Source organism: Spinacia oleracea, chromosome 4, assembly GCF_020520425.1.
Source record: "Spinacia oleracea cultivar Varoflay chromosome 4, BTI_SOV_V1, whole genome shotgun sequence".
NCBI classification, from domain to species: Eukaryota; Viridiplantae; Streptophyta; class Magnoliopsida; order Caryophyllales; family Amaranthaceae; genus Spinacia; species Spinacia oleracea.
Window position 1 is genome coordinate 51,590,314 of NC_079490.1, and position 13,688 is coordinate 51,604,001.

Here is a 13,688-nt window from a genome sequence, read left to right on the forward strand (position 1 = left end):
AAGTTAACTAATGTATGTAAAAGGATAACTAATTTATGGAAAAAGTTAAGTAATTGATGGAAAAAGCAACTGATGAATGCTTATCAATTTAGTTAAACTTTTCAACTGATTAGTTAAAGAGCAGTAGCAAATAGTTAACAATTTTTAGCAATTAGTTAACTATAAAACCCAAATAGTTAATACACTCTTACTTGTTCAATAGCATTTGCCATTGCTTGATCTTGATCTGTAAAGATAGTTATAGGTGCTTTTCCTCCCATAGACTCCATAAATGTTTTCAATAGCCACACAAAAGTGTGTGTCTTCTCATCAGCAATAAAAGCACATCCAAACATCACATTACTCCAATGGTTGTTGACACCTACAAATGGCGCACAAACTAAATTGTATTTGTTTGTTCTGAAAGTCGTGTCAAAGACACAGACATCACCGTATACGTCATAATCTTCTTGCATCATTCCATCCCTCCAAAACATGCTTATTACTTGGTTTTCCTCGTTCACCTTTACTCAAAAATAAAATGTTGGATCTTCTTCTCCTCTCTTAATTAACATGTTCACAACTGCTTGTGTATCTTTTCCTTCTAGTCTTTTCATTTTCAATCTACTTGTGAAATTCATGTGGTCAAATAATGTGTGTCCAACCACCCTTGCGTCGCCAGCTTCATTACACATATATCTATAGGAATCTGCTGGTGTTATTCCTGATAGTGTGAGTCCTTCAATTACATTCCCCTTTTCTTCATCAATTTTTCTTTGTGATCTGAAAATGATGCAAAAAGTTAACTAATTGTTGTAAAAAGTTAACTAATATATGCAAAAAGTTAACTATTTGTTGTAAAAGGTAAATAACTAATATATTATTAAAACAAAAGTTAACTAATTCATGCAAAAACTTAACTAATTGATTGAAAAAGTTAACTAATTGATGAAAAAGTTAATTAATTGTTTTAGAAAGTAAGTAATTGAGGCAAAAAGTAAACTAATTGATGCAAAAAGTTAACTAATTGTTTTAAAAAGTTAACTAATGCATGGGAAAGGTTAACTAATTTATGAAAAAAGTTAAGTAATTGATGGAAAAAGGTAAGTAACTGTTTTATCTAGTTTATTATTAAAACAAAATTATTTAAACGCTTAACTAATTAATGTCAAAGCCTAACTAAATATATTGAATGGTTAACTAATTACTTGTATTTTGTTTTGTACCTTTCAAAGTTTTGCAGTGACTCTCTTGTTAAGTCATGATTGTGTTCTATAACATGATGAAAGACTATAAACTTTCCATCCTTTTGTAACTTCAATCGTATAGATGCATTGCACCCTGTTCTAGTAAGGTTTTGCTGCCTTGGGTTCTTTGACTGCCCTTTCTGTTTGCTCTCACTTAATACAGTTGCTTCTTCTTTCTTTGTGTTCTTTGTGTTTTCCTTTCTCTTTCCTTCCTTTGAACAACAAAAGTATCTTTCCTTTATCTCTCCTGTTTTTTTATCTCTCCTTAATGTATTTTTTCTTATTGAAAATCCAAGAAGTATTGAATGTTTGTCATAAAGTTCATGTAATTCATCTACTGTGCCAGTATATCCAGTTAAAGGTCCTCTAACATCATCCTCTGTTAAATTGTTCCAAATATCTTTTGAACCTGTAAAATGAAGAAAAGTAATAGTTAACAAAAGAAACTAATTAGTTACAAAATTGAGCAAATTAGTTAACCAATTGAACTACAATGTTTTTTGATTAAAAAAAAGTTTTATTTTTGTTTTGTAATCAATTAGTTAAATAAATCTTCTATTTAGTTACGTAGTGGAACCAATTAGTTAAGAATTTACCAAAATTAGTGAAAAATGAAATTTGAAAAGTAGCATTAAAAAAAATTAGTTTAGTATTGATATTCATTAGTTAAGTTTTTAAACAAATTAGTGATTTATTTAAATTAAAAGTTCCCTGATAAATTATTTAGTTTATTATCCAATTAGTTAACTATTTTTACCAGTTAGTGATTCTTTCAAAGCAATTAGTTATACTTTGACATTCATTACTTTATTTTAAACGAATTAGTTATTTATTTAAGTTCAGAGTTTTTTGACCAATTTGTTTAGTTTTTTAACCAATTAGTTAATTGCACAATCCAATTAGTTACGACAAGTAATCAATTAGTTAACTATATTCATTAAATTAATTTTAAAACCTGAAAAATAAGCTGAGGTTGTTTCTCCTGTTGTTGCATAACTTGTTTCAGATGTATTTTCCTTTGTTCCAGAACTTGTTTCAGTAGTTACTTGCTGCATTGTTGTAAAAGCCCTTTGATTAGGGTTATCAAATCGCATAGGAGGTCGAAATTGAGGAGGAGGATGAAGGTCGCTTTGATTAGGGTTATCAAATCGCGCAGGAGGTTGAAATCGAGGAGGAGGATGAAGGTCGCTTTGATTAGGGTTATCAAATCGCGCAGGAGGTTGAAATCGAGGAGGAGGATGAAGGTCGCGAGGTTGAAAAATCGGTGGTGGTAGAAATCGAGGAGGATGTTGAAGGTGGCGAGGTTGAAAATTCGGTGGTGGTAGAAATCGAGGAGAATGTTGAAGGTGGGAGGTTGAAAAATCGATGGTTGAAATTGTGGCGGAAATATCGGTGGTGGTGGTTGAAATTGTGGCGGAAATATCGGTAGTGGTGGTTGAAATTGCTCATAGCCGCCGTCGGCCATGTCGGATCTGAAAGTTGTCAGCGGCGATTGTGACGGAAATATCGGTAGTGGTGGTTGAAATTTCTCATAGCCGCCGTCGGCCATGTCGGATCTGAAAGTTGTTGGCGGCGATTGCGGGGGAGCAAGCTGAAGAATTTCGTGAAATTAGATTTAGGGTTTGAGAAGGAATCTGTTTTTCGCTGTTGTCGAAGAAGGAAGGAGGAAGGAGGAAGGAGAGAGAAAAAAATGAAAAATTGCTTTTATGTGAAGCCCACGCGCGCGTGGGGGAGTCAGCGGACTGACAGGCGCGTGGCCGTCAGTCCGCCTGACACAAAAGGTGCTGAAAAAAGTCACCTATAGATTAATCTGACAGTCTGACGCCTTATTTTGTTTAGAATGACAGAAATCCTAATTATCAGAATATTTTTTGTTTTTAAATAAAAATATAGGCTATTCAAAGCACCTTGTAGACAAATTTAAGTCTTCTAATACACTAATATGGTTCAGACACAAAAGACAAGCGACAAAGTAAGCATCAAAGGCAATTTAGTTGCCTATTTATTCCCCTAATTTCCAAAGGTATCCATAAATTACAAGCAAGAAATCTTATTTCTTTGTATGCTAAAGTCTCTCTTATCTGACAGTAGCTTTATCGTCCTGCTTGTTTTTATTATTTCAATCAACATTGACAGGCCTAGAATAACTAGAGGCATTTTGAATTCACTGGCAAACAAGCACACAATTCAATTCTCCATAAGTTTCTACTTGCAACCAACATCAGAAAGTAGTTATGATAAGCAAGATAGTTATCCTAGAAAAACTGTGTGCACAGGCCTTCAATTCAGTCACAGGCCAAGCCGAAAAAAAAGAAACCAAAATTACAACAAATTTAATAAAATCAACGGTGGTTAACAAAATTAAATGGTGGTTAATTCACTAATTGATACTTTTGAGGAATAATTATCAAATTTATAGAACAAAATTAACAAAAATGGTGAGGAAACAAATGGCAGAAATAACAAAATTGACAAAACAAATTTACATAACAAAAATTACAAAATTGCAGGAATAACCTAGCAGTGGCCGGTGGGAGGAGAGCCATAGACGGCTGCAGTGCGCGTAGGAGAGGAGAGGAGATGAGACGGTTGGGCGTCTTCCAGAAGTGGGCGAATCGGAGAAACACAGGGGCTTCTAGCAGTAGGAGACGGCTTCAGTCACGCGGGGGAGGGGAGAAACGCGAGTGGGGGTGGATATGGCAGCCACGACACCGTGGTGATTTCGGGGTGGGCGGTGTTAGGGAAGAAACGAAGCCACGCAGATGAGAACGAACTCAACGAAGGCTGTGTGAGAATCAAAGGGCGGGGAAATGAACATTGGAAGGGGAGGAATATTTTTGCAAATAAACCTAAGTGATGTAGTGAAAATGTAGGTTTAATGGCTTGGGGTGAATAGTAAACCCCAAGCATTTGTAGAATTTGGAACTTTGTGCTTGGGTGAATTAAAAACCCCTAGCACTTACTTAGATTTTTTTCTAGGTTCAATCAAGTGCTTGGGGTTTCTCTAAAACCCAAGCACTTGGCTCAAAGCACTTAAGGTTTTTTCTACTAGTGTTTGCATGTGTTGTCATCACCAAAAAGGGGGAATATTGTTGTTCCTAGGTTTTGGTTGATGACACACACATTGCAAACTTGCTAATTGCTGTTGCTAATGAATATAGACAGGTAAGTGATTGAGTTCCTATGAGGATAGGAACTTGGAATAGCTACTGGAGTTCCTGAGTTGGAAGCAGTAAAAGCTAGAGCATCAAAGCCAATAAAGCCAAGAGCAACAACTTTTACAAACGAGTGCTTTTCAAATACACAAGGAAAGATGTAGTTCCTACTCCTGAGTTCCTCTGTAAGCATGAGAGGAACTCACCAATGTTCTAGAGCAGGAACAATTGAAGCTTCAGAGTTGAATGCTCCAAGAGGGGAAGACATAAATTTCTAGGTAGTTTACTTTACTTAGATTTTATGTAAAACTAGTGTGTGGCCCAGGCGTTGCTCCGATCGAATTTTACATTTAGTGGGATTTACTTTTTGTAGATATATGTTTATATAGGTGGTGCCGTTATCGGATTTCCACGTAAGATCAGTGGCCAGTCAACAAATTAAACTTCCTTTCCGTATTCGAATATCAAAACAAAGTCGAGTCCTCTTCTTCATGATTAGTTGATTATTATACCTCTGTTAATGTTTCCCTCTTTCGTACTCATAATTACACTCTGTTACACTAAGTTTTTATTTTTAAGCTTAATATGAAAAGAGAATAATTGTAAATTTATAAGTTAAAGTAATTAATTCCCGGCCCTTTTTCTTTTTTCTTTAATTCATTATTCATTTATATTTTATATTTATAATGGAAAAATGTAACATCATTGTGGCTAGTTAAGATGGTAAGAAGTGTAACTTTTAATTCAAGAGGTCCAGTGTTCGATTCTTGCTATATGCTTTTTGGTTGTCAATGACATGTCATAATACTTATTAGTGGTGATGTGGCGTAATAAGAAGGGATCTACGTGGAACATATACGTTCTTATAAACGTCTTTTAATATATTAATTAATATAGATATAGATATTAATGTGCTAAATGGTATATAAGGAGCTCGAGGAACTTGGAGTTATTTAATGCATTTATCAAATATCTGGAAACAAAGTTTTAAGGAAATTATTTTGTCTAAATAAATAATTGTTCACATTCAATAAAAATCAGATTTTTCCTAAAATCTTATTTCCTAAATAAAAGCAGTTTAATATTCCTAAAACTTCTCCTAATATTTTGATAAATTTACAAACTGATTTTAAGTAAAACTTGAGTGGTTGACTTGGTATAAACCACGTGCAGTGGTTGAGGAAGTTGAGTGGGAAGTGGTCTTCCCTTGTTCCTCAAGTCAATGGACGTGGAAACCAAAGTAACTTTTAGTTGGCAGTTGAGTTTTTGAAGGGAACAAACCCTAGGGATAAACTCTATAAAAGGCCAAACGCTTTTTCTGGTAAAATACACAAACATTCTAAGAGTTTTGCAATCCTAAAACGTTTTAAAGAGATTTCCTAAAAACAAGTTTGTGTCCTAGTTTAATCCAAGTTCCTAAGGTTCTTTATATATACTTAAGCTTATTAATATTTAGAGTTCTAAAAATTGAATTGTATTTTGAAGCAGTAAGGATAGAGTTATCCAGCTAAGAAGGAGAGAGAAAAAAAGTGAATTATAATCAGAGTTGATTACTGAGAGGAACACGAGTTAGAGAGGAACTCTTGTTAGTGAGTTATTGTAATCGAGGCATTACTTTAATATAAAAGGTTTCTCTACTTGATTAGGGTCAAGAAGTTTTTCTCAAATTGTTACTTTTGCTTCTTTATTTCTCTGTTCCTTAATTATTTCTAAATTCCGCAAGAAACTTGTCCAAAGTTCCAATTACAATTCACCTAGTGGAATATCAACCTTTAACAATTAATTCATCATCTCCACCATAGACCAAGAACTCATCTTTGTGCCTATTCATGTACTTCAGAATGTTATTGGCAGCAGTCCAATGTTCCTCTCCTGGGTCGGACTAGTATCTACTCGTAGCACTGAGTGCGTACGCAACATCCGGGCGTGTACATATCATAGCATATATTATTGAACTAATCAATGCATATGGAATCCCACTGATTCATCTTTGCTCATCTAGTGTTTTTGGACACTGAGTCTTGCTTAGAGTCATTCCATGAGTCATGGGTAGGTAGCCTCGCTTGGAGTCAGCCATCTTGAACCTATCAAACACCTTATTGATAAAAGTGCTTTGACTAAGTCCAATCATCTTCTTAGATCTATCTCTGTAGATCTTGATGTCCAACATGGACTGTGCTTCTTCTAGATCCTTCATCGAAAAACATTTCCCAAGCCAAATCTTGACAGAGTTCAACATAAGAATGTCATTTTTGATAAGTAATATGTCGTCGACATACAATACTAGGAAAGAAATTTTTCTCCCACTTACTTTCTTGTATACACAAGATTCGTCTGCGTTCTTGACGAAGCCAAAGTCACTGACTGCTTCATCAAAACTTATATTCCAGATCTTTGATGCTTGCTTCAATCCATAAATGGATTTCTTAAGCTTGCATACCTTTTTAGCATTCTTTGAATCCTCAAAACCCTCAGGCTAATTACAATAGTTATCGGGTATAGTAGATTTTCGGTTGCTATGGGATCAGATGGGGGGTTCGGTTCAGTTAACCGTTCTCGGATGTAAATCGGGTTATGGATCTCCTCGTATTGTTAGCAGTTCAGATCTTGAATTCACTCTTTAAATCAGATTTGTGGTCAACATTGATCGATTTGGGTTGATTTGATATTTCTATTTCTCAGATATATTTCATTCGGATGTCAATTAATTTTGGTTGGTTTTTCAAGTCGAACCATTTTTTCACAGCCCTTACATTAAGGGGCGCTCTGTTCATCTTAAAAAAATAAGTTTCATGTCAAATAAGTTCTAATAAGTTTAATATTAATAATAATTATTATTATTATTATTAATTATAATTATTCATTATTATTACTTTGATTAATTTTTATTATTTATTATTATTAATTATAAGTTCATTAAATTTCAATAAGTTTAGATAAATTCAGATCAGATAAGTTCAGGTCAAATAAGTTGAATAAAACATACTCTAAATATGAAATGGAGTAAATTATAAACATTTCATTGTTTGTTAAAGGGGCCAGGCCTTTTAGTGCCCAGTATAGCTTCTCCCTGCAAAAGGCCTTAGAAATCTAATTTATATTTTCTTCTATCTTCTAAAACCCTAAACCTCCGCATCGGCTCGCACAGTACTCAACGGAGTCAACACTGACCTTCAGATTAGAGGTAAACTTTCACACAATTTAATCTCCGCGCTTTTATATTCTTATTAATAAGCGTTTTGATAATCATCATATATTCATATTTTGATAAATTCTGCTGCAATTTTGTTTCACTGCCAATTCCGAGTTACAAGAATTTATGAACAGTTGAAATCTCCATGTGAATATGATTAATATCTATATTAAAATTAGGGTTTTCAATTTTAATTGGTGTTATGATAGATTGATTTTGTTTGAGAAGGAAGCACAAATCGAAGGCTTGCAGGTGATGTAATTTTGAAACCCTGCTGAGCTCAAAAGCTGTGCAATATTATTAATCTGGTCATTAAGCCTGTATTATCCTCTAATCTATTGAGGATTTGTGCTGGGTGACGAACATCGAATTCGATTTTAATTACCTGGTTAAAGGGTATTTGTTGTTTTAATCTACATGATATTGGTGGAGAAAAAGAGTAAAAGTACCCTTTGTTGTTAGCTTTTGTAAGGGTGTTGGTTGTTTAATTGACATAAACATTACACTTTTGCTGGTAATTTGGGTTGCTGAACTAGGGGGAGGGGTGTGGTCATCATTTTAGACCCGAAATAAAAGTTTAAACCGCTAGGTTGGTATCTAAGGGCCCTTTTGGGGTCATTTTTTGTTTTTAGTTTTATATAAAACTAAAATATGAAAACCACACAAACGAGTTTCCAACTTTTTATTGTCAGTATTAAAAACCTAAATCAGAAGACTTACAAAACCAAAAAAAAACAAAAAATTGGAAACTGACACTGATACCAAACGAGTTTGATTGTGTATAGTTTTCTATGTGATTAATATGTTTAACTCTTGAGACCCTTGATTTGGAATTAATAGCAAGAGTTTGAAGGGCAAGATGGCAAAGCCAAATCCAAAGGTTTTCTTTGACATATTGATTGGGAAGATGAAGGCTGGTCGAGTTGTTATGGAGCTTTTTGCTGATGTTACCCCCAAAACTGCTGAAAACTTCCGTGCTTTATGCACTGGGGAGAAAGGAATTACTAAACTTGGGAAGCCACTCCATTATAAGGGCTCAGGATTTCACAGAATCATCCCAAATTTCATGTGCCAGGGTGGGGATTTCACCAAGGGAAATGGAACTGGAGGAGAATCAATTTATGGATCAAAATTTGATGATGAGAACTTCAAGCTGAAGCATACAGGACCTGGTATTCTCTCCATGGCGAATGCAGGACGAAATACTAATGGCTCACAGTTTTTTATTTGCACGCAAAAGACGTCATGGCTGGATGGAAAGCATGTTGTTTTTGGTAAAGTAGTTGAAGGTTATAACGTGGTCGAGGATATGGAGAAACAGGGGTCAGACAGTGGAATTACTAAACAACAGGTGGTCATTGAAGACTGTGGTCAGCTACCTGATGATAACTGATCTGAAGACATCAAAGACCTTTAGAAAGTAAGTGTCTTGGCACTCTTTTGAGTTCATATATTTGAATCCTCTTTAGTGCCTATGTATCTTACAACAGCCCACTCCAATATAAGGTACTAGAAATTTGGTGTTGGATAATTGTATGTACTTTCATTAGAGTGCTAAACTTTTTATGGCTATGTTTCAGGCTAAATAGTTGGGGGTTTGGAAACTGATTTCAGATAATAATATTCGCACACCCTGTACCGTTTTTCAAGTTATAGATTCTAGTAATTGTTTCTAGTAATTGTTCTAGTAATTGTTTTTCAAGTTATAGATTCTAGTAATTGTTTCTTGATTTTGAGTTTGTGTAGCGATTCAAAAAGGGAGATGACTGCATTGCTATTGTGGTCTGTTCTATCATGCTATGGTATTAGATCAGTAGTGCAATTTCAGTTCTGAATCCGGCATTCAGATTAACAGCAAATGCCTGCCTGAAATAAATAATGGTAATTACGGCAATATGGTCGTTATTCTTCGTAAAGAGATGTCAATAATTATGTATCAAATTTTTCAAAACAAAATTACAAGCTCTGTAAGTTGAGCAACAGGCATCATACAAGCAACCACATTTATCTTTGGTCTCTTTTCCCTCTATATAATCTAAAAACACCGCCTTTTAAACAAAACAATCAATCCCAATCCTCATCACTTAATTGGTCATCAACCTCGTAATTAGGTGGCCTTACCACAATTACAACCGTCCCTATGGTCTCGGCCACCCCAGTTTCCTTCAAAATTGAACCTTTTTCCACCTTTAAACCACCATCATCACCGCCACTCCCAGCCACCAAGTAAAAGCCATCATCAAACTCCACTTGTTTCCTCTTCCTATCTATGACCACCAAAACTGGCTCATTCACATACGTCCGATTCACCCTCCAAGGCAACACTTTGGCATTACTAAACGACACAGCCACCCCAGACCCGATCCCCAACAATGGAACCCATCTAGGTAGCACCACCCACCTATCCCACCCCTTATCCGCAACAACAATCCCAAAACCTCCTTCACTCTTACACTCCATAGGTACCTTCCCAACCCCACTTTCCCCCTCTGCCGCAATAGATACTGGCAAAACAACCACCGTCGTCGCTTCTGCCACTTCCCCCATCTTCAACCTCACCACGGGAACCTTAACTGCAACCTTTACAATCTCCTCCAACTCCCCTTCCTTCTTTCCCTCAATCTCCTCCTTTATAATATCCTTGGCCTTATCCGTCTCTGCTACCTCTAATGCCGTTACCAATGCCGAGCTCCTCTTATCCGAAGGGTTCTTAAACTCCCTCGAAAGCCGGAAATATGTAAACGCCCAACAATCCCCAGGCTTAGTATAGTCAAAATTAACAATACAAGGCTCATCCTGTCTTGCGGGAAATTCCTTAATCGACCGGGCAATCTCCCGCGCTTTATCTCCATCCAATTTATTCCTCACAATATAGTTAGCCGTAGCAGCCCTCTGCCATGTAGACAGTAGCCGAAGTTCGTACAGAATCTCGGACCCGCCAGAATCGAAATAGGCAAGAGTTTCGGGCTCAATGAGGGTGTCCTCGGCAATGGATTCCCGGACTTGAGCGGCTACGACGAGGCGGTTCTGATCGACGCCGGTGATTCCAGTGAGCTCTTCGATGGAGGGCGGGGTGAAGCCGTCGCGAAAGAGGCTAGAGATAAGTGGGGCGTATTCGTACCAGAGCCCGAGACGGTTAGCAAGGACCTCCACGATGGAGAGGGTGTCGAGGTTTTTGTATTTCTCTGGGAGGGGGTTGGCGGGAGGGCGGTAGGGTTGGTAGAGGTTTTGCGGTTGAGGGGTTGGGCTGGAGTAGGAGTTGGAGTTGGAGGAGGATGATTTCGAGTAGGAGGAGGAGTTGGGGATGATGAGGCGTGAGGGTGGTGGAGAGTTGGAGGAGGCGGTGATAGTAGGGGAGGGGTGTTTGTTGGGGAGGCGGAGAGGTGGGAGAAGGTGTTTAGTGGTGGAGAAAAGGGTGGAGGAGGTGGCGGAGAGAGAGAGGGTTTTTGGGGAGGAGAGAGAAAGCATGGTGATAGATGGAGGGAGATTACCTTATCTGATCGTTTAGCAGGGGAGGAGAGATAAATGAATGATGGTGGGAGTGACTATTCAAAATGACTTGCCTTTTGACTTGGTCCTTTAGGATATTTTGAAGAGAACTGCTCCGTAGCCGTAGCAAACATAGGCAGCCCCATGATTTGATTATGATATATTCTCCTTAATTGAGTATGTTTATTTAGTGGAGCGTTAAAAGTCGTCCCGTATTACTCAAAACCGTCTCATATATTTATCCATATACCCTTATTTATTTACCCCCTCATTTATTTACTCAAAGCCAACACCACCGGCCACCACCACCGGCCACCACCGCCACCACTTCGCCTGCAACAAAATGCTTAGTAATGTTTACATGGCCGAGTCTACCGAAGGAACGTCGAAATCACAAGAAATAATTTTTTTTTGTCCGGAAAAAATTTCAGAAACTTATGCAATTTTAGTTTGTACCATGATTCAGGCTTATGAATTTTAAGCTTGTACCATGGTACAGACTTATGAGTTTTTAGCTTCGACCATAGTATAGACTTATGTACTTTAAGCTCGTACCATGGAAGGAACTTAAAATTCATAAGTCTATGCCATGGTATGAGCTTAATATAAATAAGTCTATATTATTTTAGGTTTTGATTTGTTGTTGAATTAGATTTAATCTACTCGGAAAAAAAAAATTAGAGACTTATGAATTTTTAGCTTCGACCATGGTATGGGCTTATGAATTTTAAGCTCGTACCATGGCAAGAGCTTAAAATGCAAAAGTCTATACCATGGTCGAAACTAAAAACTCATAACTCTGTACCATGGTATAAGCTTAAAATTCATAAGCATGTACCTTAGTACAAGTTAAAAATGCATGAGCTCTGAAATTTTTTTCGGACAAAAAATAATTCTTGTGATTCGACGTTCTACCGGTAGACTCGTCCATGTAAATATTACTCCGTATTTTGTCGCCAGCGACGTGGTGGTGGCGGTGATGGCCGGTGGTGCTGGCTTTGAGTAAATAAATGAGGGGATAAATAAAGAGTATATGGGTAAATAAATGAGGCGGTTTTGAGTAATATGGGACGGTAAATAGTAAGCCCCTTTATTTAAGGGGAATTATGGCTGGATTCAGAATTTATTTTCCAACTTATGTTTGTCATGTGAGAATGTAAAATGTTAGACTCAATTCCCATAATCTATTCTAATACGAAGTATTCAATAGCAGAGAGATTGGAGAACCACGTGGTTAGGGATGAAAATGGGTGAGATTTGGATCGGGTGAAGCATCACCAGCATCCATCCTCTCCACCCGGTCTATCCGTCACCCGCTTTACTCATCACCAGCATTTCGTCCGTCCGTCCATCCATCACCCACGGGTGAACCGGGTGGATCAGGTGATATTCGGTGAAAATTATAAACCACTAAAAATTCACCACCTAATAATATGAATAATAACTAACCAAAAGAAAAAAATTATATGACCTACATTTATCTCCAAAACATATAATTATTTCTTATCACGCATAACTTATAACTAAAAAAAAAAAAACAAGCACTAACTTTAATAAGTAATGGATTTATCAAACACATTTAATGTTTCAGTGTAGATATAGATAATATATTTAAAATAAATGGGTGACGGATCGGGTGGTAAACGGGTGATGGATAAAAAAACATCACCCGCATCCGACCCGCATCCATCACCTGCTTCACCCATCACCCGTTTTTCATCCATTTAATTCGGGTTTTCACCCGTTTAATTATATCGGGTGACCAGGTTAATGGATCATCCACTGGATATTTCCATCCCTACACGTGGCCCCCTCCTGGAATTTTAGAGTTTTATTACAGTTTTACCAATTACAACCCGATAAAGTTTCCACTTTACGAATTACAAACTCAAACTTTCACTTTTTCAAATTACAACTAAAAAATCATGTACTTTAAATTACAACCCGAGATCATATTCCGGCTAAAGCGATCGGATAATGACGTCATAAATATATTTTAAACCTAATTAATAATTCAAAAAAATATATATAAAAAATAAAAAAGTCCCAATTACGTACTAGAATGCAAGATGACTAGTAGTTCTGTTTCTTGAACTATATGGACATGGCAATGTCGCAATCATTTGCAAAGATACTTACTTTGGGAAGACTAATATCGGACTGACCTATGAAACTTTACTGTAAGAGATAAAAATCTGTCATAAGTAAATTTCATTAAATTATTAAACACTAATCCTCAATACCGGAGTGATTTGAGATTACTTGTTTGAGAACTGGTTACTTTGACGTTGTCAATCGTCGCACCGTAAAAGGAGGCCGTAACGGCAACGCTCGGGTAATCACCTATCAAACGAAGTCTAATCTCAAGATCGCAAGATTGGGATTGTCCTCCCATAAATCGGGATGAGATGCTGAAAGTTGTACAAGGCCACTCGGAGAGCTAGAAACTGTAAAATGCATGGCCGTGCTCAGATGAATCATAGGTTATGATTATCTGTTTATTTGATCAGTTGAACTCTGAAATCGAGAAATACCTCTGGACATAATAAGGATGACAACTCTTACCTTATGTTCATGAGCAAGCATAAAGCGACAAAGGAATTAGGAAATGCACACTTGTCCCTA

At 36.8% G+C, this 13,688-nt stretch overlaps 2 protein-coding genes across 2 annotated transcripts; one reads left to right on the forward strand and one right to left on the reverse strand.

Moving 5' to 3' along the window:
• The first annotated feature begins 7,404 nt into the window (after positions 1-7,404).
• On the forward strand, positions 7,405-9,253 carry LOC110804822 (peptidyl-prolyl cis-trans isomerase CYP19-3). The gene is made up of 2 exons (XM_022010430.2): positions 7,405-7,565; positions 8,415-9,253. The coding sequence occupies exon 2, from the start codon at positions 8,434-8,436 to the stop codon at positions 8,965-8,967; it is 534 nt and encodes a 177-aa protein (XP_021866122.2). The 5' UTR covers positions 7,405-7,565; positions 8,415-8,433; the 3' UTR covers positions 8,968-9,253.
• A 223-nt stretch (positions 9,254-9,476) lies between these two features.
• LOC110804821 (rubisco accumulation factor 1.1, chloroplastic) lies at positions 9,477-11,192 on the reverse strand. The gene has a single exon (XM_022010427.2). It carries the CDS (start codon positions 11,040-11,042, stop codon positions 9,639-9,641), a length of 1,404 nt encoding a protein of 467 aa, XP_021866119.2. The 5' UTR covers positions 11,043-11,192; the 3' UTR covers positions 9,477-9,638.
• Between the last annotated feature and the right edge of the window lie 2,496 nt (positions 11,193-13,688).

Coding starts and splice junctions, on each gene's coding strand:
- LOC110804822 (XM_022010430.2), top strand. CDS start 8,434: ATGGCAAAGCCAAATCCAAAGGTTTTCTTTGACATATTGATTGGGAAG.
- LOC110804821 (XM_022010427.2), bottom strand. CDS start 11,042: ATGCTTTCTCTCTCCTCCCCAAAAACCCTCTCTCTCTCCGCCACCTCC.